A 26,671-nucleotide genomic window follows, 5' to 3' on the forward strand; every position below is an offset into this window, starting at 1 on the left:
TTCCGAGGGAGTGAGTGCAACTTTCGTGTGTGTTTTTTCTCCCTCTGTTGGATTATTCAGTGAATTCAATTGTCTTTGTAGGAGTTTGAAATAAATAGAGGCTTGTACTTGCGTTTATCTGTTTTAAGTTTAATTTGGCTTGGGTTTTCTGATTGTTTCAGCAACCTTTTCTTCAAGTGGTGTTGCCAAATCTCTCAACATTTTCTGCTATACTGTACTTAGCAGGCTTAATATACTTTTTAAATGGGTATTTTCTCTCTTCTAGCCTAATGGAGGTAAAAACTTCGCAAGCAGAGGTTCATCCACCTTGCCCACCACAGCTACCAAGAGGACTTCCACTAAGGTGAACAGTGCTCCAGGTAGTGACAGTGCAAAGGGAATCCAGGAGCTTACTGCACTAATGACATCTGCACCAGCTGTGAAAGTACCTCCTGTCCTCGAAGAAAAAGTAGCTGAAGCTAATCTGGATGTAAAAGGTAGAGTTGTTTCTGTTTCAATTAGTGCAAGAGCATGCATGGTATTGAAAATAAATATAATTGCAACTGAAGGAACAAGGTAGCCTTGCTATAAAATTGACCTGAGCAAATTATTTAATTGAATTTAGTTAAGAAGACATTTAATAACTTGTGGGGCTGAAGCTGCCTCCCATACAACTCCAGTTCCAAACTACATACCTGACTTCAGGAATGCCAATAAATGCTACCTTACTAGCATTACCCAGATCCTAAGTGTATATATTTAAAAATTATAGAGAAGATCTTGGAATTCTTCAATGCAAATTTTTGACTGAGTAGCTGTTCAATCTCTGAAAAAAACAGAGGTATGATACCTGAGTGTTTATGCTATTGGAGGGCCACCACAGCTGTTATAAATTCAAATTCCACAATGAACTATCAAAGCTGGTCTTTTAGTATACTTCAAGAAAAGGAAGCTGACATCCCTCTCCTTTCTCTGCTTCATACATGACTCCAATTTCACATTGTGCTTGATATGCATGTTATCATGATTACCTTACATGGTTAATGTGTATTGATTTTCCAATGTTACCAACATTCCGGGAACTCATAGCTGTATATTTAAGCAGTGAATATCTAAATGCTTAACGTTTTAATGTTTTGAGTATTTGTATATCTCAGTTAAGCACAGGAGTTTTTCAGGAATGGCAATGACCAATGTAACCAGGCTCAGGAGGAAAGTAGCTTCATTTCTTAACAGAAAAATGTGATAAATACTGTAAAATGGCAAGTAGATTGAATTAATCAAATAACTGTTATGCTAGCTTTGAAAAGTGAGTTTCAGATATATTTAGAGATTGTGGTAATTCTATTCTTTAAATAAATTTGGGCAAATCTGATTTTTAGCTCACCGATTAAACTAACTTTACTATTTGTGTTTTTATTCTAGGTTTAGCACATAGCACCAGTCTAGATGTAATTCCATCCAAAGACACAGAAAATGCAAGAAGAGCAGATAACAGTGGCAATTTTAGAAACCTTGATTGTGTGGGTAGAAATAGTTTTGGAGATGTATTCTCACCAGTCAGAGATGGTAAATTGATTTAAATGAACCTTTATTAGCATCTATTGAATAGTGCAAAACATTTACGAACCCCAACAATTATTCAGGATGGTTATGGTTTACTTTTCTAGATGTTGCTGGATTAAAGAATGAAGACAGCATGACAAAAGGAAATGGTAAGATGGGCTTTCTTGATTGTTTGTTAATTTACTTATTTTGCCTTGAGAAATCCACTAATGAATTGAGCTTTCTGGGGCCTCATTCCAGTGTAACTTGGACCGATGAGATGAAAGCTACAACAGTCTACAGCGGTCCCATCTTAAAATAATTCCAAACAATTACAATCCCAAATCAAAACTTGCTAAAAATATGACACATGAATGTAACATTGTGATAAAGTTGAAAGGAAAAGAAATTTTCCTGCCCTCCTGGTAGGCAGATGAAGAATATATTGTGGCATTTCAGTTAGGACTAAGGTATATATTTGGAATAATATTTTAATGTGTTTATTACTGATGCTGGGTGCTATGGGTTAAAACTTAATTTTTATGCCATTTTTATTTCTGATGCTGTGGTTAAATTTAGTTCAATTGGTAGCACTCTTGCCTCTCAGTTCAAACCAAATGGTTGCAGGGTCTGTTTGACTTTTATTGTCCAAAATCTAAATGAGTATTGACTTTTGACAGTTGAATCATCTGGTTATTCTAATGAACTGTTCTGTTGAAATTGTGTGCCTGACAATTTTAACAACAAAGCATAAATGAAAATGAAAATCCTTAGGCCCAGCAAGTAAGCATCTGAATGTTATACAAATATGTGTACCTTAGATAGAGGTGATTGGAGAGCAAATCATCTTGTTGGAAGTAAGTGAGTGAGAGTCAAAACGCCAACTTTCAGGCAGCATGAAGTGTAACAACTGCGAGTATTACTTAGCAAAAATGTATCTCCTGAAGGATACATCTCGTTGATTCTGCAAAAGCAGGCAGTAGTTAGCATCAATTAGCGATGCCAAAATGTTGCTGTCCTAAAAGGTGGGTGGCAGCATTTCATCCTTTATCCATTTTGAGGTGGCTGGCATACTACACGGAAGAGCATCTTCACTCAAATGATCATGAAAATCAAAAAGGCGTCAATGCCGAGAAAAGAGAAATAGACATTGAATTGCAGAAATAATAAAAGAAAGTATATGTGAATAAAGGGTTAAAAAATTAGAAATATAGGCCATTCATGACTAACAAATAACGCATGAATAAAAACATTGTCATTGTATTTTTCATTTGGCTAATCTTGTTCCCATCATTATTAGAAATGGTAGTTGATGCTAAAGCATTTTATGGTTGTTTTTTAAGTTATTCCTTGTGCAGAACAAAACTCTCAAATAGATTATTCTTTGTAGGTTCGGGGTTTTTGCCACAGTTGAACACTGTATTTTCCACAAGAAGTAATCCGGTGGGTGCCAGTATGCAGGAAGAATTGAAGTCAAACTCCTTGCAGGGATTTGGATCTCCATCTCCCATTAAAGAACAGGCTGCACAGCGAGACATGAGTGCCATATTGAGCCAGCTCCAGAGTGCTAGGCAAGATTCAAAAGAGCCTGTCGGCCAGGTATTAACTAAATTTATCGCAACAATAATTATATTTCTTTATGCTTTAAATCTTTAGGACAGATCACATCAGTTTGACGTGTATTTCTTAATGTTTGAACAACTATGGAGTGGTTGAATTGAGATGTTTATAAACTTTATGAATTTCATTAGCATAGATACAGAGAAATTGTCTTCCTGGAATGGGGTGGAAATCTAGAACAAATAGGCATGAACTTAAAATTAGAGTGAGATCACATGGAGTGAAGTAAAAGACACTTTCCGTACAAAGATAATGGAAATTTAGAACATTCCCTCCAAAAAAAGCTGTAGCTGCAGAGCCATTTGTAATATTCAAGTCTGATTTGGATCGGTTATATTTGTGTAGGGATATTGATGGACTTTTGGCAATGGCAAATAAGTGGGAATTGAAGTACAGACTTTTCAGAATCTCATTGAATGACAGGGCAGTCTCAAATGGCTGAATGACTTATTCATATTTCTAATATACTTGTTTACACAGTGAATGGGCTGGATCATTAAAATGAGGGAGATCCCCGTACTTGATTCTTCGTTGATACTGATTTGACTAATCTAAATTAAATGCATGACAGTTGGAGGCAGAACTTCTGTGTTTGAGGGGCAAACATGATAAACATTCCTGCTCGTGAGGCCTACCCAAATACCCCCACTGAAAGGTTCATGTTTTGTCTGGAATAGTTTCTGTGGTTGAAAAATCTGACAGTGTTCACCGTCAAGGTGATTACTGTCTTGGAGGATTATTGATGCTGTGTAGCTATATAAAGCATAAGCTTTTTGAAGGGAGAAAATCTAAATGGGGAGAAGAAATGTTGTTTCGTATATTCAGAAAATGCAAGTGATTCTGACAGAAATGGAAAATCTGATCAACTTCTCGGGAACACCAGAGTACGTCAGGGGAATTGAAGCTATAAAGCTAATGACCTAATCTGATTAGTTATACTTTTTCCCAGCTCACTTGCTGAGGAAATCAGTTCTTACCTGTGATAATAGATCGCATTTAGAGAAGGCCCTGTTACATTTTTCTTTTCATACTTCGGTTACTTTGCCCAAAATACCAGTTCAAAGCTTGCAAAAGCCCCTGTGATCACCTTTCCGAACCTACACTTTACACAATGAGTGAGAGAAACCTTAGATGTGACTTATCTTCGGTGCGCTCATTACCACGTTAGTTTAATGTTTCAGTAAGGATTTTGTTTTGGAAAATTATTTGGATTAAACCTATTTGTTACCAGTCTGTCATAGAGTATATAACTGATGCGGCATTAACTTCTGTTGAGCTACTTTCTTGTTATTTCTTGTTCTGTTGATCTTTGTTCCGAACAATGTTTTGCATTAAAATGATAGTATAAAGAACATTTGAAGATAAGTGTTTCCCTTAGCCTCTCCTGGGCATTGATTTTGTTAAACATAAAGTAGCATGTTACCACAAGAAATCTATATCTAATGATATACATATTCCAAATTCTTAACAGGAAAATAAAGCCATAGGAATGCAGAAATCCGAAATAATTGAGCATAACGGCCAATTGGAAGCTGCAAGATTGGATCAGGTAGGTTAGAACAGCAGTAGATGACTATTAAGTGGAATGTTCCAGTTGTCTATCTTTATTTAAAGAGATTCAAAGTCGGAAATTTCGAAAGGCATAGAATAGCATCATGGACTTTACTTTAGGGGGCACTGAGTATAAAAACAACTGGTTCAACGTGAAGAATTACTTCTAGTTCTAGACACTGTACATGGTGGAATGATGTGAAGGCACTGAAAAGATTTATGACAATGTCCCAGGAAAGACGTGATTCAGTTTTTAAATTGGAAATATTGGGGCCATCTTCCTTAGGGAAGAAAAGGGTGAGAGATTTGATCAGGATATTCTCTGTGAAAGATGTGAACTAAAGATGTTCACATTGGTGGAATGATCAAGAACAAGAGGGAACAGATTGAAATTAATTGGCAAAAGAAGTAATGTGACTTGAAGATAACAAAATGTGGGGCTGGATGAACACAGCAGGCCAAGCAGCATCTCGGGAGCACAAAAGCTGACGTTTTGGGCCTAGACCCTTCTTCACCCCTCTGAAGGGTCTAGGCCCGAAACATCAGCTTTTGTGCTCCTGAGATGCTGCTTGACCTGCTGTGTTCATCCAGCCCCACACTTTGTTATCTTGGATTCTACAGCATCTGCAGTTCCCATTATCATGTGACATGAAGTTTTTTTTTGCTGACTGTATATGGGGTACAGGCAGGTTCATACAAGGCAATCAAGATTATTGGATTGTCTTCTCAAAAAGAAGTGTGTAGGACTATGGAGACAAGTCATTGACAAAAGGTAACTTGTTCTATAGAGAACTGGCACACATACAGTGAGACAGCTTCTGTGCTCTAATAATTCTGTTAAGCCAATTCTTAGGGCCAAGCTGAAGGTTAGGCCTGTGTTGGCAGTACTTTGGTTAATGACTAAGAACAACACATGACTTGTAACTATCAAGCAGCTCAACAACTTCCATCTTTATGGCCTGTAGTGTATTATGTATATATCCAGGCAGGACAAAAACAGGAATGCAGCACTCCTCTCTTAGCACAACTTTCAAGTCTATTTGTACTCATCAAATAGGTGGCTTTGCAGGTCCTCAGGATGGACCTCCAGAGGATGGTCCCGTGCCTCAGAATTTTCTGCATGGTGAGGTAGCCAGAGCCTGATGTCCAAGGCTCCGCTTCAGGGATGCTTGCAAGTCTGACCTGAAGTCCCTAGGCATCAGTTATTGTTCCTGGGAGTCACATGCTGATGCACAGGAAAATAGTGGCACTTCCTAGGCTGGTGTGTACCACCACAATAAGCAGTGGCTATTACAGCTTGACAACTAGCACCAATGTGGAAAAGCAACCCGCAGTGACCCTTGGTAGCTTGATGTATGATACTTCTAGTGGAACCTCTTCAGCTATCAGCAAAAGTGTGCCATATTAAAGCATCTGATCTGGAGTGGGTTTATTTGCTGTATCATCAGCATCCTTCATAAGTGGAATAGTGCTGGAACAATTAATATTTCATCTGTTATCTTTTCTGTTTTCTAGACCATTCCTAAATAATTTGAATGAAGGAACAATATGTATCAAAGACTTTCAACAATGGAAATATGTTATTATTCAGGGTCATTAAATAGTATTTTTCTTACCAATTTATAAACCTGTTTTATTTAGTTTCACTTCAACATTTTAAAAAAAGAGAGCATCAGAATTGGGTCTTAAAAAAAACCTTGAAGGAAATATGTGGAATCCAATTTTGATTAGAACATGCTAAACATCAATGAAAGAAGTAGCTCACTTTATTAAATAAACTTTAAACTAAATTTCAGCATGATTCAATGGTAGCACTCATGTTAAATGTCATGTGTTTAATACTGATGATAACAAAGTGTGAAGTTGGATGAACACAGCAGGCCAAGCAGCATCTCAGGCGCACAAAAGCTGACGTTTCGGGCCTTGGCCCTTCATCAGAGCTGATGAAGGGTCTAGGCCTGAAACAGCAGCTTTTGTGCTCCTGAGATGCTGCTTGGCCTGCTGTGTTCATCCAGCTTTACACTTTGTATTCTTGGATTCTCCAGCATCTGCAGTTCCCATTATCACTGTTTAATACTCATACCTGGTTCCATGTTTTCATTGCTATGTTGAGGGAATGGTATACTATTTTAGATTAGACGTGCACGGTTCATGGCATTGTGCCGCAATAAAGTAAGTTGCAAGTACATTTTATAGAGCAGTTACTCAGTTATGTGGATCTCGCACTTAGTTTTGGTATGTTCTCCCTCCCGCCTCCTTGACCCAACACAACCTGTCCATCATCTCTTCCACCTATCCAACCCACCCATCGCACTGACCAATCTCCTCCACTCGCTACCTGCATTCACCTATCACCTTCCCCAGCCCGACCCCTCCTCTATTATTTCTGAGCTCCCTTCCATCTCCCCATTTCTGAAGGAAATGTCAACTTTCCCGTCCCAGTGGTGCCTGCTGTGTTCCTCCAACTCCATGTTGTGCTTCCTACTCCACCACCCTTTGTCTCTTACTGATAAGCCGATTTTGTATCCAGTTGGTATGCTGTCCCTGAATCCCATGTGATCTAACTTTACTAACCAGTTAAACTATCCAGAGCTTGTCAAAGGCTTAGCTAAAGACCATGTAGATAACGTCTACCACTTTGCCCTTTACACTTGTGTTTAACAAAAAAAACTCTCAGATTTAAAATCAGCAACTGATCTGGCAACAACTGCCGTCTGTGGAAGAAAGTTCCAAACTTCGACTACGTTTTGTGTGTAGAAGTGCATCCTAATGTCACACCTGAATTGTCTAGCCCGAATGTTTAGACTATGCACTCTGATTCTAGAATCACCAACCAGTCGGAGTAACTTATCTAAATATACACCCTGTCTCCTCTTGTTAATACTTTGAATACTTTGATCAAATCAAACCTAACTTCTCTCAATTCTAGAGAAAGCGGGCCTAATTTGAATAATCTCTGCTCGTAAATTAATTCTTCAAATCCAGGTATTTTCTTGTAAATCTACATTGTACTTCCTCCAAGGATTGTATATCCTTCCTAAGGTGTGGTGCCCAGATCTGCTGACTGTTCTGTAGAATGAGGTCCTCCACGATTTTGCATAGCTGCAGTATAATTTCTTCGTTTTACACTCCAGTCATCTAGACATAAAGACCAGTCCTGGTAGCCTGCTGTAGATGGGTAAATGCTATTCTTTCTTTCCTTTAAGACCAGAGAAGTTTCTTTGTAAGTTTATTTGTGCATACATTGGAGAGGGCACATCAGGAAAATAGCAGACTTCATCATAAGAACAAAAGTTTTACTCTATTCCAACAGATATATTTCTAATTGACTGTTACTACAAGTACTACCTTCCAAATAAAGCATCCCTCAGTTTTCACTTCTGTTTGTGACCATTTTTGGTTGCATAATTCGCATTCCAAGCTGGTATTCAATTATGTTCAAGTTAAAACATGATATCCAATCATATCATTACATGTTGGCATTGCATATTGTTAACACAAACCTGTTACAGGAAATTATGTCAATAGACAATAGGTGCTGGAGTAGGCCATTCGGCCCTTCGAGCCAGCACTACCATTCATTATGATCATGGCTGATCATCCACAATCAGTATCCTGTTCTTGCCTTATCCCCATAACCCTTGATTCCACTATCCTTAAGAGCTCTATCTATCTCTTTCTTGAAAGTGTCCAGAGAGTTGGCCTCCACTGCCTTCTGGGGCAGAGCATTCCATATATCAACCACCCTCTGGGTGAAGAAGTTTTTCCTCAACTCTGTTCTAAATGGCTACCCCTTATTTTTAAACTGTGTCCTCTGGTTCTGGACTCACTCATCAGTGGAAACGTGCTTCCTGCCTCCACAGTGTCCAATCCCTTAATAATCTTATACGTCTCAATCAGATCCCCTCTCATCCTTCTAAACTAAAGTGTATACACGCCCAGTCACTCCAATCTTTCAACATATGATAGTCCTGCCATTCTGGGAATTGACCTCATCAACCTACGCTGCACTCCCTCAATAGCAAGAATGTCCTGAGATATAAATCTGTATTCCTGAGAATTATAGATTCATAAAGATATAAACACAGAAACAGACCCTTCGGTCCAACTCGTCCATGCCGACCCGATATCCTGGATCAATCTAGTCCCATTTTCCAGCATTTGTCCTATATCCCTCAAATTCTTCCTGTTTGTATACCTACTAGGCTAAAGGAAATTTGACTGTGGCTTTTAGAATCTTGAAAGGAATTGATAGGGTAGATGAAACCTTTACTGCCCATGAAGAGTTGCAGACAAACCCATATAATCTTAGAATTAGAGCTAAATCATTTTGGAGAGAAACTCTTTTCCATAAAGTGTAGAACACCTACTCTCACCTAATAGTTTGAAATGTGCTTGATTGTAATTCGGTCAGCAAGAAAAAAAACCAATCTGCCAAGGCAGATGGTGGAGTTGAGATACATGTCAGCCATGATCTCATTGGCTGAAGTAGCAAGCTAGAGGAGCCAAATGGCTTATTCCGGTTCCTATGTTCCTTTATCTACCGTGGTCCTATTTGTAGCAATGTATTCACATCTTCAGCTGAATTTAACACAACGTTTAAAAACATTGTTTTAAGATAGCTATGAATAAGGATAAGTCCGACCTTGTGGGAAGATACTAAATTGGGGGGGCGCCAAATTGCTGCTAGGTAGTGTTAATTGGGAGAAGTTGTTATCAGGCAAGCCTACATTTGACATGAGAGCGATCTTTAAGACCTACTTTATGAGTTCAGGACCAGCATGCTCCAGTAAGGAGGAATGACAAGGATGGCAAGGTAAAAGACCCTTGGATAAAGAGGGAGGTTGTGAATTTAGTTAAAAGAAAAAAAGAATCAGATGTAAAGTTTAAGAACCTAAAATCAGACAGAGCATATAAAAAGCAGAAGGCAGGAAAGAACTGAAGCAGGGAATTAGGAGTGCAAAAAGGGATCTTGGTGAGTAGGTTTAAAGAAGATCCCAAGACATTCTATACATACATCAAAAACAAGATGATATCTAGGAAGAAGGTGGAACCACTCAAGGATAAAGGACGGAACTTGTGCTTGGAGACAGAGGAAGAGGGCGAATCCTAAATGAGTACTTTGAGTCAGTATTCACCCAGGAGAAAGATATGGAGGATAGTGAGATTTATGTGGAGCATGCCAAAATGCTAGGGCATTTTGAGATCAAGAAAGAATTAGTGGTGAATCTCTTGAAGAATATTAAGGTGTATAAGTCAACCCCAGGTTATTGAGAGATCCACGCTAACCACTAGCGAGGTCCCAAAAGACTGGCAAGTAGCTAACATTGTTCCTCTGTTCAAAAAGAAAAATAGGTATAACCCAGGAAACTATAGACCGGCAAGTCTCCCATTGGTGGTTGGGAAACTATGGAAGAAAATTCCTGAGGATAGGATTTACGCGCATTTGGAAAAGCATGGTCTGATTAGGTCTGTCAGCGTGGCTTTGTGCTTGGCAGATAATTACTAATTTGAATCAATTTTTGAAGGAGTAACAAAGTTGATTGATAAAGGTACGGTAATGGATGTTGTCTGCATGGATTTTAGTTAGACTTTACACACAAGACCTCTCATGATAGGCTCTTCTGGGGGATTAAGATGCATGAGACTTGGCCACGTATATTCAGAATTGACTTGCCTCTTGAAGACAGAGGGTAGTGGTGGGAGGATATTTTTCAGGCTGGAGGTCCATGACTAATTGTGTTCTGCAGGGATCTGTACTGAGACCTCTGCTATTTGTTATATATGTAAATGACTTAGATGAACATGTAGGTGGACAGTTTAGCAAGTTTGTAGACAATACAAAGATTGGTGGAGTTATGGATAATGTAGAATATTGTCAAAGAATACAGTGGGATATTGACCAGTTGCCAATATTGGGTGGAGAAATGGCAGATGGAGTTTAATCTGGGTTAAGTGTGAGGTGCTGCACTTTGGGAGATCCAAGTTTAAGGAAAAGTACACCGTTAATTGCAGGACACTGAACTGCATTGATGTACAGAAGGATCTTAGGGATCAAGTCTATAGCTCCCTGAAAGTGGCTGCGCAAATGGATAGGGTGGTAAAGATAATGTATGGCATGCTTGCCTTTATCGGTCAGAGGATTGAGTACAAGAGCCAGGATGCCATGTTGCAACTTGACAAGACTTTAGTTAGGCCACACTTGGAGTATTGCATTCAGTTCTGGTTGGGACATTACAAGAAGGATGTGGAGGCTTCAGACAGTGCAGAAGAGGTTTACTAACAGGCTACCTGGATTAGAGGGCCTAAACTGTAAGGAGAGGCTAGAAAAACTCGTTATTTTCTCTGGAGCAGTGGAGGCTGAGGAGAGACTTGATAGAAGCCTGTAAAATTGAGGTGCGTCGATAGGGCTGACAGTCAGAATCTTTTTCCCAGAGTTGAAATGCCTAAAACTAGAGGGCATGCATTTAAGTTGAGAGCAGGGAAGTCAAAGGCAATGCCAGGGGTAAATTTTTTAAACAAAGTAGTAGGACTCTGGAATGTGCTTCCAGGGGTGATGGAGGAAGCAGATGTGATGAGGCTATTTTAGGTGACTTAGATAAGCACATGAATATGCAAGGAATGGAAGGATATGGTCTCGGGCAGGCAGAAGGGTATAGTTTAATTTAGCATCATATTTAGAGCAACATCATGGGCTGAGGGCCTGTTCCTGTGCTGTACAGTTCTGTATTCTGTGTTGGGCCTGAAAAATAAATCTGTCAGTAATCAAGATGTCATATCTTTTAGAGCCTGTATGCAGTGGACTATGTCGTTTGAATGTATATTTATGATATTACTGAAAAGGGAAAATAGAACCACGAATGTTAGTGCGAAATAATGTAATGTAATGTCATGTTTTTATTTTGACATTCCACATCGGTCCTCATGGCATGAAACGTTTTTCTTTTAAGATATTAATTTGTTAATTGTTTCAACATGTTTGCAAAGTTACACACATCAGTTGCTGAGTGTGGGACCTTGGGGACACCAATGACATCTTCCATGGTGAAAACACCTGATTTATGTGAAAGAAAAGGAAGAGAATTTCCGTTTCCTCAGGAATCCCCGGTGCTGGAGACCTCTACATCTGGTGAGCAGTGACTGGTCTATAATTGTATCTATTTTGAAAGGCATGACTGAATGGGTCGAATGGCCTAAATTTAATAGGCACAGAAATTATAGAGGCTAATGAGATTGAACAGACCTAAATTGTTTTCTTCATAAACAGTACAATATTGGTTCAGCTAGAATCTAGAACTATAATTAGTTCAACCAGTGGGATCTGGAGTGCAGGATTTGCTTCCTTTTCTTTCATTCTCTCACCAGTCTGCCTCGCAATGACTGAGCTTGATGGATAAATTACTACCATTTTGAAACATCAGTAGCAAAGTCTTCTCGGTCATTAACGGCACAGTGCTTCAAGGAAATCTTCAGAGCCATTATAACATTTCTTTTGTCCTCCCCTGGAATATTAACCATTTGAGAGTTGAGAAAAGAGGAGCTGGCAGGGGAGGGTCTTTTCAGCGCTCTGGCACAGTGCCCTATCTATCAATATTGACTTTGCAGGAATTTTACCTGAAGCCAAGTAGAGCTGGCTCCAAGAAGGGCACTAGCATTTGTTCAACTGTCTTCCTAATGAATATGGAGGATGCAATAGAGGCATTGCTGAGTAATTTGTCGTATTTTTATATGTGGCTGATACAGAGGGCAGCTGTAACAGCAGTTCCACAGTGTGGTGCTGACAACTACTCGAGCCTCTGTTTACATCAAGAGCCTTTATTGTCAAACTGGCTGCTGTAGTTTGTAGTCTTTTCTGTCCCAGCTGATGTGATGTTGGATCTCCGCAGGCAGCCTTTTGAAAGAGTGGCTACCAAGATGTGGGAAGTGCTCAACATGTGTGTCTCCTTCACCATATAGATGCAAGTTATTAATACATAAGGCAACATGTATTTTACAGTGGTATTTTGAAACAAAAGAAATGAATAGCCTTTGAAAGATTCTTTCTGATTCATGTGCGCAATTCAGCAACTACAGGAAGATTTTCAGTCAGTTCATGTCGTCATCTTGTTAATTAATCCAACATTTGGTTTAATAATTCCATAATTAAATATAGTATTTCTCATGGACCTTGAATTTTAGAATTCAAAATGTTCAAACAATAATAAGCAATTAATCAGCAAGATTCCAAATTTTTGTCTGAAACTCTACCTGGATGTGAAAGGAAACATGCCATCGTGATTTTCCCTAAAAATATTGATCCAGCTCAAGAAAAATCTAAGACTGGGGTAGCGCCAAAATTCAGTTTTGAAGGCAGAAGTAACGATTTATGCATATTCCTGCGATCAAAGTGTGCAATATTATTTAGATTCTAGACAAGAACCTTTTTTCTCTGAAGGTACATGTATTCCATTCTTTATTTTTAATTTTACCTTGCAGCTCCCAATAGATTTTTTAATCGCAGTTTTTCTTTGTTGCCTAGTCCTATCCTGTTTAATAGGCTTCCATTGCAACATTTCTTCCGTACACCCCATCTGATCAACTTGCAATCCTTTCAAATCTATCATTCTCCTCCTTCAAAATTGTACAAACTTTCTACCTATTCTGCCCCAAATTCAACCGTCCTTTCATTTCAAGACCTTGCATGTAATGTAGCCTCTCAATATATGCCACTTCCTCCTGTACTTCAGCTTAAATCTTTCTAGTTAGATTTTCAGCCTTGGAACAACCCTTAGAAATCATTAATTAGATGTTGTAAAAATGTTGTACATTATCCCTTTGCAGCTTTTGACATGATTAACCATAGCATCTTCTCTAAAACCTATCTCCGTTTTCTGGATCATTGGGATTGCCTTTTTGCACAGTTGATCATGGGTGAGTAAATCCAGCAATAGGTTCCACTCTTGGCCCTGCATTGTCAAGTCTGGAGCCGCTCCAACACCCTAAGCCAAAAAAAATTCTCAACCCCTTCATATTCCTTGCTGTTCCCTCACGTCATGTGCAAACACAGGAACATACATATATGTTAAAAGCATGCAGCTTTGCTCTTAGATTCTGGAGTATTATTGGAGAGAGGCTCCAACAGAGGAAATGTCACTGACATGTAATGGGAAGGCTAGCAAATTGAAATCGGAACATAGTCAGGTTTGAGATGCTGTTGTAGATATAAAAAAAATCCCTAAACTAACCTCCAAAACACAGGAAGGTTTGTGCTCAGGAAAATTAATTTAGTGACCTTGTTCCTGTGTGTAGAAAAGTCAGAAATTATTGCAATTTTATGTAACAAAAGAAGTGTGGGGTAGAGAGTACTAATCATATTATTTTGTATTAAGGAATAATATATTCTTAGCATAGAGGGGAAACTAAGGATTTCCTGTCTCTTATTTTAGAACTGACATGCAAAATATTCAAATTCCAGCCAGACGGTAGTTTTCTAGATCCGAAGACATTAATTTGCTGTTCAGGCAAATTTGTTTCATCAGGAGAAAAGTAGCTTCTTGTCTGAGTATTCCAGAAAGTGGAACACTGAACAGAAGGTTCTGAATAAAGCCAGGACATTCAGTATGCAGTTCACATCTGCTCTGTTCTTATTGGCTTTGTGTCATATTTCATGGAAAAGTGCTGGAGTGTGTAAATATCAGAGCCAGAAATCTGCAGTCTCATCATTCATCAGTATATCCTTTGATAGCAGTGGTCTCTTTAGTGACTTCTTTAAGAATCCCATTGTATAATTGCTATGACTTAGTCTTTGCACTGTCATGGACAGCTTGCTTATATTTTAAACAGGAAAATAAAACTAGAAGTATTGAAATAGAATGATAAAGCACAGCAAGGGGCTATTCAATCCCAGTGTGCCTGCGCTGACTCTTCAGTAAGGTAGTTAGTGCCTGCCCCAAAACACTTTTTTTTTTTCCCCCTTAACATTTATCCAATTCCCCTTTGAAAATTATTCTTGAATCTTTTCCCACCCTTTCATGCAGTACATTCCAACATTTATTCTATGAAGTTCTCTGCTTTTTCCCAGCTTCTTATTCCTGGTACCAGTTAAAGAAGCCTCAGCCTGTGCAGCGTTCATGAAGTACTGCACACAAATGTACCACCCTACTCCAGCCTGGGTCTAAGCAATACTTTTGCAAACGTATAGCATAACTTCTTTGTTTCTGTACTCTAAGCCGCTAATAAAACTAAGGTACAGTATGCTTTTTCAACAGAAATCTCAACTTGTTCTTCCATCTTTAAATGTATATACACATAGCTCCAGGAGTTGTCTTCTCTTCTGCACTGCTATTTAAAGTTTTGCCATGGCATTTATACTGCTTCTCTTGCTTCTGATTATTAGCATAAAACAAACCTCGTTTTAACCAGCACTCTCAAACAAGCAAAAATTATATTCCTCAAATACCACAAAGATAACAGTCACTTTAGGTTTTAGTTTTTTTAAATGTAAATATACTTGTTCAATCAAAGGGGCACATGACGTATCAACAGATGATTCAGTTTTGAGTCAATTTCTCCTCAAATACTACGATCTATCGCAATGCCTGAGTAGTCAGTTGAGAGTACAAGTGAGAAGGCTCTCTGCCAGTAAGTTTTACTTCAGGCAGAGTTGCATTATAATTTGTGATTTATGCAGTAAATAAAGTATAACAGTGTTTATGCCCCATCAGTTACTTAGTTTGTGTTTTTAAATTGATTATTTGGACCTCTTGATTGTCAGGAATATTGAATCAACCGGAACACTCCTGGCCCCAGAGGTACCGGTTAATAAAAAGTTTGCTGTATATAATTTTTACTTTTCGCCTGCCTGCCCATTTCACCAGTGTCTTCCCGACATTTGTTACTTTCCTTCTCACTGTTTACTGCATTTGAGGCTTTATGATCTGCAAACTTTTAAATTATGCCCAGATTGTAAATATGCATCAAAAAGAGCAAATGAATTTGATACTATTGAGGACATCAGTGCTCTCAGACTTCCAGTGTGAGGAACAAACATTTATCCTGAGTTTCCGCTATATGTCCCATCTCCAGTTTTCTATCCACACTGCCACTGTCCCTTCAGTTCGTTGGGATTTAATTTTGCAAGTCCATGTATACAGCAAGTGAACCAGCCTCATCACCTTTCTCATTTAGGTCATCTAAGAAGCTTCGTTAAACAAGAGGTAATCAAGGCTAGGAACACACGAAGCACAGGCGGAATGCAAGGACAGTTGAAAGAAACTTAAGCAAGGGGCCAGGAAAGCTAAAAGGGGTCATGAAAAGACATTGGCCTATAGGATTAAGGATAAAGTCCCAAGGCTTTTAATACATATGTGAACAGCAAGAGGGTGGGCCCACTCAAGGACAGGGAAGGGAATTTATATGTGGAGCCAAAGGAAATGGGCGAGGTATTAAATGAGTACTTTGTGTCCAGTATTCACCATAGAGAAGGATTTTGTGGGTGATGAGTCTGGGGAAAGGTAGGTATATAGTTTGGATCGTGCTGAGATCAAAAGGGAGGAAGTATTGGGGATCTGGAAACACATTAAAGTAGAGAAGTCCCGAAGGCCTGATGGGATAAACCCCTGAATACTGAGAGTGGCAAGGGAGGAAATTGCTGGGGCCTTGAGGGAAATCTTTGTATCTTCAGTGGCTACAGGGGAGGTCCTAGAGGATTGGAGAATAGCCAGTGTTGCTCCTTTGTTTAAGAAGGGTGGCAAGGATAATCCAGCTATTTACAGGCTGTTGAGCCTTATGTCAGTGATAGGGAAATTATTTGAGAGGATTCTTTGAGACAGGATTTATTCCCACTTGGAAATAAGTGGGCATTTTAGTGAAAGGCAACATGGTCTTGTGAAGGGGAGTTTGTGTCTCATTAATTTGGTTGAGCTTTTTGAGGAAGTGATGATGATCGATGAGGATAGGGCGGTGGATGGACTTCAGTAAGGCCTTTGGACAAGGTCCCTCGTGGCAGGCTGATACAGAAGGTAAAGTCACATGGGGTCAGTGGTGAGCTTGCAAGATGGACAAAGAAACTGGCTTGATCATAGAAGACAGAGGGTAATAGTGGAAGGGTGCATTTCTGAATGGAGCGCTGTTCGTCCGGGATCACCGTTGGGATCTTTGATATTTGTAATATATATAAATGATTTGGAAGAAAATGTAACTGGTCAGATTAGTAAGTTTGTCAATGACACAAAGGTTGGTGGAATTGCAGATAGCAATGAGGACAATCAAAGGATACAGCAGGATATAGGTCAGTTGGTGACTTGGGCAGAGAGATGACAGCGTTTAATCTGGACACATGTGAGGTAATGCATTTTGGAAGATCTGATCCGGATGGAAAATATGCAGTAAATAGCAGAACCCTTAAGAATACTGATAGGCCGAGGAATCTGGGTCTGCAGGGATATAGGTCACTGAAAGTGGCAACGCAGGCGGAGAAGGTCATCCGCAAGGCATACAGCATGCTTGCATTCATAGACCAGGGCATTGAGTTTAAAAATTGGCAGGTAATATTGCAGCTTTATAGAACCTTTGTTCGGCCACATTTGGTATATTGTGTTCATTTCTGGTCGCCACACTATCAGAAGGATGTGATGGCTTTGGAGAGGGTACAGAAAATATTTACCAGGATGTTGCCTGGTATGGAGGGTATTAGCGATGAGGAGAGGTTGGAGAAACTTGGGTGGTTCTCACTGGAATGACAGACGTTGAGAGGCGACCTGATAGAGGTCGACAAGATTATGAAGAGCATGGACAGAGTGGACATTCAGAAGCTTTTTCCCAGGGTGGAAGTTACTAGGTGCCATAGGTTTAAGGTGCGAGGGGCAAAGTTTAAAGTTGATGTACGAGGCAAGTTTTTTTACACAGAGGGTGGTGGGTGCCTGGAACATGCTGCCAGGGGAGGTAGCAGAAATAGTTCTGATGGAGACTTTTAAAGAGCCCCTTGACAAATACATGAATTGGACAGGAATAGAGGGATATGCTCCCCTGAAGGGTAGGGGGTTTTAGTTGTGATGGACAGCATGTCGGTGCAGAATTGGAGGGCCGAAGGGCCTGTTCCTGTGCTGTAATTTTCTTTGTTCTTTGTTTCGAAAAGGTCAACCTGAAATTCATATGGCTGACAAGAAACAAAGCTCTTACAGTGTTGTGTTTAATAAAACGTTGAGAATTTGAACATAGTGTATTCCACTTGCCAGTGTTTTAGCACATCACTACAAAGAGTAAGTTCTGTCCTCTATAAGAATATTGTAAACTGTTGAAATCAGGAGTTATGTGTGCCTGTTCTACAGGTGAAAAGATGATGCCTACTGCAGGAATTTTGAAGTTGTCTGATAAGATTGTGGATGCTCTTGGAAATGACGGCATTGGACAGCAATTAACATCCATTCAAATACAGCTAATTAGGACCATGATACAAGAAACCTTGGAGGATTACAAGTAAGTAATGTTGAGACTAAAGAAACTTGAACAAGATAACTTTTCAATGGGCTTGTTATGTTGCCTAGAAGGGACTGGAACTAAATATGAATTTCTTTATTGTGACAAATTTGACAACTAGTGTTTCAGAAGGAAAAGCGATTTAAAAAGTTCATTAATTTAGATGTTCTTCACCATGTTCTGTTTCACTCTAGAATTGTTTTAAACTCTCTGCATACTTTTATCAAGCTATGATACTTAAATTCTAATGTTTCTGTTTATTTAATCCAGAGATGCATGGCATCGAGATATCATCAACCTCCAGCTGGAGATGATCAAGCAATTCCAAATCCAACAGGTATTCAACACTAACTGAACTGCTATTCTTGATTATTAGCATAATAGCACTGTGACCAGATTGTTTATGTTAGTGAACCAAAGTGCACTTGGAGGTGACTGTACTAGTGACTGAATTTCCCTGAGGCAGGTGCTGAGGAATACAGGGCTGTTAGTGGACTAGCATGAATTAAATTTCCAGAAGTGCTTGAAACATGCAGTGATCTCCAGCATACTTGTGTTGAACCATGAAGAACACATTCTGAATTTGAAATAGTTCAGATTCACTCAGTTTACCTTGTTAAAAAATAGTAAATGGTGTACCTGTGTAAATATCCTGCTAGCCTGACTTAAACAGCTTGTTGTTGAAATATTAGACATGAGTGCTGTTTGTGATTTAGTTAGGCAATGCCTGAAAGAATTGAGTCTTTTGCAGAAATTCCTATTGTGTACTGGTGCAGGATAAAGTATTTAAGCCAGTTTCCATGGTATTGCTTTTTTACAACTTAACAATACTATATCATCATACTATATCATTTTAATCTGCAGTTTGAGAGGGAGAAGGGAGAATCGGAAGTGTCAGTATTGCAGTTGAATAAAGGGAACTATGGAGCAATGAGGGAGGAGCTGGTCAAAGTTCAATGGTACAATACCCTCGCAGGGATGGCAGTGGAAAAACAATGGCAGGTATTTCTGGATATAATGCAGAAGGTGCAGGATCAGTTCATTCCAAAGAGGAAGAAAGATCCTAAGGGGAGGCAGAAGAAGCCATGGCTGATGAGGGAAGTTAAGGACTGTATAAAGATAAAAGAGAAGTATAACATAGCAAAGATGAGTGGGAAGCCGGAGAACTGAGAAGCTTTTAAAGAACAACAGCAGATAACTAAAAAGGCAATACACGGAGAAAAAATGAGCTATGAAGGAAAACTGGCCAAAAATATAAAGGAGGATAGTAAAAGCTTTTTTAGGTATGTGAAAAGAAAAAGAAATGGTTAAGACTAAAATGGGCCCTTGAAGTCAGAAACAGGTGAATTTATTATGGGGAACAAGGAAATAGAAGAAGAGTTAAATAGGTACTTTGGATCTGTCTTCACTAGGGAAGACACAAGCAATCTCCCAGATGCAATAGAGGCTGAAGGACCTGGGGTAATGGACAAACTGAAAGGTATTTATATTAGGCAGGAAATGGTGTTGGATAGACTGTTAGGTCTAAAGGCTGATAAGTCCCCGGGACCTGATGGTCTGCATCCCAGGGTACTTGAGGAGGTGGCTCTAGAAATTGTGGACACGTTGGTAATTATTTTCCAAGGTTCTATCGATTCAGGATCAGTTCCTGCGGATTGGAGGGTGGCAAATGCTGTCCCACTTTTCAAGAAAGGAGGGAGAGAGAAAACAGGAAATTATAGACTGGTTAGCCTGACGTCAGTGGTGGGAAAGATGCTGGAGTCAATTATAAAAGATGAAATTACGATTCATTTGGATAGCAGTAATAGAATAGGTTAGAGTCAGCAGGGATTTACGAAGGGGAAATCGTGCTTGACTAATCTTCTGGAATTTTTTGAGGATGTATCTATGAAGATGGATAAGGGAGAACCAGTGGATGTAGTGTACCTGGATTTTCAGAAAGCCTTTGATAAAGTCCCGCATAGGAGATTGGTGAGCAAAATTAGGGCACATGGTATTGGGGGCAAAATACTGAGTTGGACTGAAAATTGGCTGGCTGACAGGAAGCAAAGAGTAGTGATAAATGGGCCCCTTTCAGAATGGCAGGCAGTGACCAGTGGGGCACCACAAGGTTTGGTGCTGGGACCACAGCTGTTTATGATGTATATTAATGATATAGACGAAGGCATTATAAGTAATATTAGCAAATTTGCTGATGACACAAAGTTGGGTGGCAGTGTGAAATGTGAGGAGGATGATATGAGAATACAGGGTGACTTTTCAGGGTAGGTGAGTGGACGGATGCATGGCAGATGCAGTTTAGTGTGGATAAATGTGTGGTTATCCACTTTGGTGGCAAGAACAGGAAGGCAGATTACTATCTCAATGGAATCAAGTTAGGTAAAGGGGAAGCACAACGAGATCTAGGTGTTCTTGTACATAGTCAATGAAAGCAAGCATGCAGGTACAACGGGCAGTGAAGAAAGCTATTGGCATGCTGGCCTTCATAACAAGAGGAATTGAGTATAGGAGCAAAGAGCTCCTTCTGCATCTGTACAGGGCCCTGGTGAGATGGCACCTGGAGTATTGTGTGCAGTTTTCGTCTCCTAATTTGAGGAAGGTCATTCTTGCTATTGAGGGAGTGCAGCGTAGGTTGATGAGGTCAATTCCCAGAATGGCGGGACTATCATATGTTGAAAGATTGGAGCGACTGGGCTTGTATGCACTTGAGCTTAGAAGGATGAGAGGGGATCTGATTGAGACGTATAAGATTATTAAGGGATTGGACACTGTGGAGGCAGGAAGCATGTTTCCACTGATGGGTGAGTCCAGAACCAGAGGACACAGTTTAAAAATAAGGGGTAGGCCATTTAGAACAGAGTTGAGGAAAAACTTCTTCACTCAGAGCGGTGAATATATGGAATGCTCTGCCCCAGAAGGCAGTGGAGGCCAACTCTCTGGATACTTTCAACAAAGAGATAGACAGAGCTCTTAAAGATAGTGGAATCAAGGGTTATGGGGATAAGGCAAGAACAGGATACTGATTGTGGGGATGATCAGCCATGATCAATGAATGGTGGTGCTGGCTCGAAGCGCCAAATGGCCAACTCCAGCAACTATTGTTTATTGTCTATAATGAAGATCAACCCAATTCTTTTATCCCACCCTATACCACCCCCACCCTGTATCCTTCCTGTATCCAACTGGGATACACTTCCAGGGATGCCTAGTCCAAAAGACCATATTTCATAAACCAAAGTGGTATTCTGGCCATGACAGTTTCTTTTCTTCTTGTTCCTTTTCTTTTCCCCCTGTTCGTGTGCTTGATTAAAAGCTGTTACATCTCTAACTTCTTTCAGTTCTGATAAGAGACTTTTGACTTGAAACATTAACTTTGTTCCATGAAGGTACTGTCTGTCTGATACTATTTGGCAGCATTTTCCTCAGAATTGTTGAACTCAATTGATGAATACTAGGTTGTTGTATGTTTTTCAGATGAGCCTTGTTAAAATTAAATTTAATGTTGCAAATAAAATGATTTATTGAGTGACTGAGATTGTGCTGCAGGAGTGGAGTTTTTACTTTGAATTTCATCAAAGGACCATTGCTCTTTGTTTTATTTTGCCTGTCTACGCCTCTCGACAATTAGCTTTATTTACCATCTAAATTCCAAACACAATTTGTAAATACGTTCTAGTTTGAGAAGAATATGATCCACTTTGCAGCATTTTGCTTTACCTAAAGAAGACTTGAAATGTAGTTACACAGCAAGAAAATGAAAGACAGTATCCACAAAACGGAAAAAGAAATAAAACAGACCATCATCTCTGTTAAGCTAATATTCTGAACAGTCTGCCTGTCAAAGAGTTTTCTTGTTTGGGGTAAATTATTGTGTGGTTGCCCTCAATGGGTTTGGAAGGTCAAAAAAGTAGGTTCCGGATCACAAGTTCTAACCTGTGACCCTCCCATTGTCTGTAAGCATGCCACATGACTGCTGGATTGGGTGAGAGTTTGATATCCCACCCCGTGGTTAGTGTCATTTGTTAAGGCACTGTCGAATGTCAGTGACTGTATGATTGTATATTGGTGAGGAGTTAATGTTTTGAGAGTTGTAAAGAAATAGGGAACTTTGGGCTTGTGATGAAGTAGGGTATTTTCTGAGTTTAGGATTGAATAAAGAAAGCCTTGGTCTGACAGCTGTCTGCCATGTCAGAGTTGGGAGCCCAATTGAAACGTGTCTGTTCCCCAGCACTACTTTCATTCATCTTACTGAACGTGAAGTTGAGCTGCCTCCAAAGAAACTTTCGGAAATATGAAAGTATCAGGAACTTTGGTGGGCGGGCATGACAAAATATTAGAACATAGGAAATGAGAAGCCTACAACTGAAATGGAGAATGTAATGAATGAATAATACATGATTCAGTTTTAGAGGGAATCCAAGTTGTTCAAACTACGCTTTATCGTTTTGTCTATTATGTTTTTTCTTGCAAAGGTATTCTTGTGTAGATTTGTCAATTGACTCAAGAAATATTGCATTGTCCTTTCAGAATGAAATCCATGGTTTACTTGAACGATATTCTATTAATGAAGCATTGGTGGCGGAAAATGAGAGATTGCGAGAAGAGAATAAAAGACTGCGAACTACGTTTTAATAGTGCATTTCTGAATCTGCACTGCAGCAAGCAGTAATGCTTTCTGCAACAAGGAAAGCCCAGATGGTGGACATTGTTTTATAATTAACTTGTTATTTGATTTATAAAGCAGGACAGTTCCTCGGATTAGTCAGCCTTTGTTCTAACGTGAATTAATATCATTGCCTAAAATGGTTAGAATTAGTGGAGGTCTATAATTAGCTGAACTTTGAGGAAAACCTGTTGAAGTCTGATATCTAGCTAATCTTGCTTCACTAAGGACTTCTGTACACTGGAAATATATATAAAAGGACACTATTGAAATTCAGTATGCATCAGAATATAGATTGGAATAGCTATGTATTCTGCTGTACTAGAATTTCTCAAGTTAACCAGTGGAAATATTGGTCAAAAATTACAGTCCTCCAAATAGAATCTGTTTGAAGTGAGGTTTTTTAAACTCTAGATCCTATTATTTTATGTTTTTGTCACCTACTGTCAGTGACCACGTGTTCAGATCCTTAATTTGGAATGCTTTTCAGGAGTATCTTTTGAGTTTTCAACATACTGTATTTCAAAAACAAGGTAACAGCAGTATATTTTATGTCTATTTCTGGTCTAGGCAGAATTATCAGGACTCTGGAGAAGTGAAACTAAATGTAAAAATACTGCATCATTATTGAAAGAATGGCCTTAAGTGCCTTTTTCAGATCTGGTGGATTTTTGGCATAATTTGCTCAGTCAGCAGTAAGCCAGTATTTTGACCTTACTGTCCTTGCTTGATCTGGTATTCAGCAGTCCAGAATTGAGTAATTGTTTATATTGAACCTTACATTTTTAGCACATCTGTTTTATAAAGGAATTCCTTTTGGATTTCATTTTGAATTAAGAATTAAATTGCAGTATATTTTTGATGCAAAATATACTATATTAAACATGTTAAGCAATAAATATATGAATAAGCATCGTGTGTATTTTTAAGTAGTCAAGCACTTAAATATTTGCTACTTCATGAAGGAACATTATCTTGCTGCAATGCAGCCTTTTTAACATGATTAATCATTAAAATGTTTTGACAACAGAAATTTGGTTTTAGTGGTCATGTGTAACTTTGAATGTTGCATTGTGTAACTTGCCTTCTGTCTTCACAATGCTTGTCTGCACAAGGCTGGACTGTGGTAGAAGGCATGCCTCTTGCTTAGATAGGCGAAACTTGAGAACTCAAGTGTCATCCAGGACAAAACAATCAGTTTGATTGACATCCCCTCCCTAGTGGCATTGTGGGTCAACCCACAGCAGGTGGATTGCAGCAGGTCCAGTAAGGCAACTCACGACTACCTTCTCAAGGGGCAACTAGGGACAGGCAATAAATGTTGGCCAGTCAGTGATGCCTACATCCCACAAATGAATTTAAAAACCACTCCGATCATCACTTCAAAATTCACCACAGATATGCAGTCTGTACCATCTGTAAAACGTACTGCAGCAGTTCACCAAAGCTTCTTCAACAGCATCTTCCAAACTCTCAAACACAACTTCCCAGACGGAAAGGGCAGAAAATGCATGGGAACGGCAGCATCTGAAAGTTCCCTTCTAAGCCACACTCCATCCCAAATTGGAGTTATATCACCATTCTTTCACGATCATTGTCGGAGTCACTGAATTCTGTTTATGATACCCTTAAGGGGTGCATATATTCTGCGAGGACTGCAATCGTTCAAGAAACAGATCACCACCTTTTTTCATAGATATTTAGGTGTGGAGAGTAAGTGCTGGCCCAGATTTCACAGAGTTAAAGGCTCTACCAAGTGTAGATTTTTGTAATAAATCAGATGGATTAAAAGCACAAATGGCAACACATATCCTGATAGCCAATTCAGAGACAACGCAAAATGCTCAAAAACCTGATTATTTGACATAACAGACATGAAAACAGGAAAAGATGGTTGTGTAGCTCTGTTAATTAAGGTTGACAGTGCAATGATAAGACATGATATTAGTTAAAGGATTAAATGTAAAATCCAATTTAGGTAGAACTAGGAAATAGCAGAGGTATGTCACTTGTAGGAGCTGCGTTTCAGGACTGAGTATTCGGAAATAAATTATGGACCATGTAAGAAAGGTGGTGCAATACTTATGGGTGATTCTAATCTGCACATTGGCATGACGAATATTGGCAAAAGACTGAAATATGAGTTCATTTAGGACTATATTAAATGACATTCTGGAGGTAACTAGTGTGCAGGCTATTTTAGACCTGGTAATCTACAAAGTGGCAATTATTTAATGATTTCATTCTAAAGGAGCCTCTAAGTAGTAGTGATGATAAGGTCGAATTTCATTTTCAGTTAGTGTGTGAAAGTGCAGGTCAAAAAAAAATTAAGATGGTTACAAGCAACGTAGGTTAAAATCTAGGACAGTAGAGAAGCAGTTACAGATGTTTAAACAAACAATTATTCTCAGTAAAGATATGTCAAGGAATAAAAATTATAAAGAATGCATTATCTAAGATACTGACTAGGATAGATTAAGGATAGTACCACATTAAAGTGCAGGCATGCAAGATTATGATTTTGTTTATGAAGGAAAGCCCTCGAAATTTGGGGGAGAAAAAGGGTTTCTACAAGTATTTAAAAAATGGAAAGTGATTGTCAATCCTTCTGAAGGATGTAATCAGGGAATTACTGAGAATAAAGGAAAAGGACAAATTATTGAACAGGTATTTTAGGTCTGTTTTTGCTGCGGAAGAAACAGAAAAAAATCCCAACAATTTTTGGAAAATCAAGAGGTACAGACAGGGAGAAACTTTAAACAATTGCGGTCATGAGGGGAAAGGTACTTGGAAAACTATTAAAAGCCAAAGGATGACAGTTTCATCAAATCTGTAACTTTGGGACATTTTGTAGACATAGTAAATGCATTGACTGAGATCCTCCAAAAAAATTGTTGGATCTGAAAAAGTCCGAGTGGTTTGGAAAAAAAAAAATCTGCAAATGTTAGTGCTGTATTCCAGCAAGGAGGAAGACAGGAACTATAGCTCAGTTTTGTCACAGGGCAAATGATAGAATCCAATATTAAGGAAGTTTAAAAGAATACTTAGAAAATCATGATGTAATCAGGCAGCGTCAACTTGGTTTTGAGAGAGGAAAATAGTGTTTTGATTAATTAATTAGTCATAAAATCCCAACAGTGTGAAGCAGGCCGTTCAACCCAACCAGTCCACATCACCCCTCCAAAGAACATCCCACACAGACCCATCCTCCGGCCCTTTCCCTGTAACCCTGCATTTCCCATGTTTAATCCACCTAACTTACACTACATGTGAGAGTGTAAGTTTAAATCTCTGACATGCAAATACTAATGAACGTCTTATTTCATCTTGTCTATCATTGTGTTCTGACTTACGTACAAATCATCTTGCAAATGGACTGTCGGAACAGGCTATTGAGTTGAATTATTTGCCATGATTGTAGCAAATGGTAGTTCAGGCCAAAGGGCTGAATGGCCTATACATGTTGCTATTTTCTGTGTTTCTGTATTACCCTGTAGAGACCTAATTTTTTTGACTGGGCACTGGAAATGGGAAAAGATACTGCTTTAAACCAAGGGAACTGTCAGATGATATTTACTAAAAAGGTTACTGCAATGTCTTGTGAGTTGTACATGTTATTTGAGTATTAAGGGAGAGTTCCAAACCAATCAGCACCAGATGTTTTGGAATCAGTGGACTCAACAGTGACCATGTCCTGACCATTCCTGGACAGCCTTGTGTGTGGGCAACACATCCAGAATCATCTAGTCTGCAAACAGAAAGCATCAACCTCACTTTCTCTCCTGTATGAAGAAGTAGAAGAAAATCCTTAGCAACTAGCTACTCTCTCCCATCACTGCATTCTGTTGCCTGTCTCCT

The 26,671-nt window shown here is 39.1% G+C and overlaps 1 protein-coding gene across 6 annotated transcripts in view; it reads left to right on the top strand.

The window, feature by feature from the left end:
* nedd1 (NEDD1 gamma-tubulin ring complex targeting factor) overlaps nucleotides 1-23,815 on the top strand; it is a 45,567-nt gene extending 21,752 nt beyond the window's left edge. For 5 of the 6 annotated variants that reach the window (XM_059654748.1, XM_059654747.1, XM_059654749.1 and 2 more), the window contains exons 8-16: nucleotides 266-476; nucleotides 1,405-1,548; nucleotides 1,650-1,694; nucleotides 2,915-3,123; nucleotides 4,616-4,693; nucleotides 11,683-11,824; nucleotides 18,003-18,150; nucleotides 18,421-18,487; nucleotides 22,678-23,813. In XM_059654748.1, coding sequence (XP_059510731.1) covers nucleotides 266-476; nucleotides 1,405-1,548; nucleotides 1,650-1,694; nucleotides 2,915-3,123; nucleotides 4,616-4,693; nucleotides 11,683-11,824; nucleotides 18,003-18,150; nucleotides 18,421-18,487; nucleotides 22,678-22,782 — 1,149 coding nt within the window. In that variant the 3' untranslated portion in view covers nucleotides 22,783-23,813. Of the gene's footprint in view, nucleotides 1-265; nucleotides 477-1,404; nucleotides 1,549-1,649; nucleotides 1,695-2,914; nucleotides 3,124-4,615; nucleotides 4,694-11,682; nucleotides 11,825-18,002; nucleotides 18,151-18,420; nucleotides 18,488-22,677 lie in introns of all 6 variants that reach the window. The other variant, XM_059654752.1, reaches the window with a different exon arrangement.
* The last annotated feature ends 2,856 nt before the right edge of the window (nucleotides 23,816-26,671 follow it).

This window comes from Stegostoma tigrinum, chromosome 25, assembly GCF_030684315.1.
Source record: "Stegostoma tigrinum isolate sSteTig4 chromosome 25, sSteTig4.hap1, whole genome shotgun sequence".
Classification (NCBI taxonomy): Eukaryota; Metazoa; Chordata; class Chondrichthyes; order Orectolobiformes; family Stegostomatidae; genus Stegostoma; species Stegostoma tigrinum.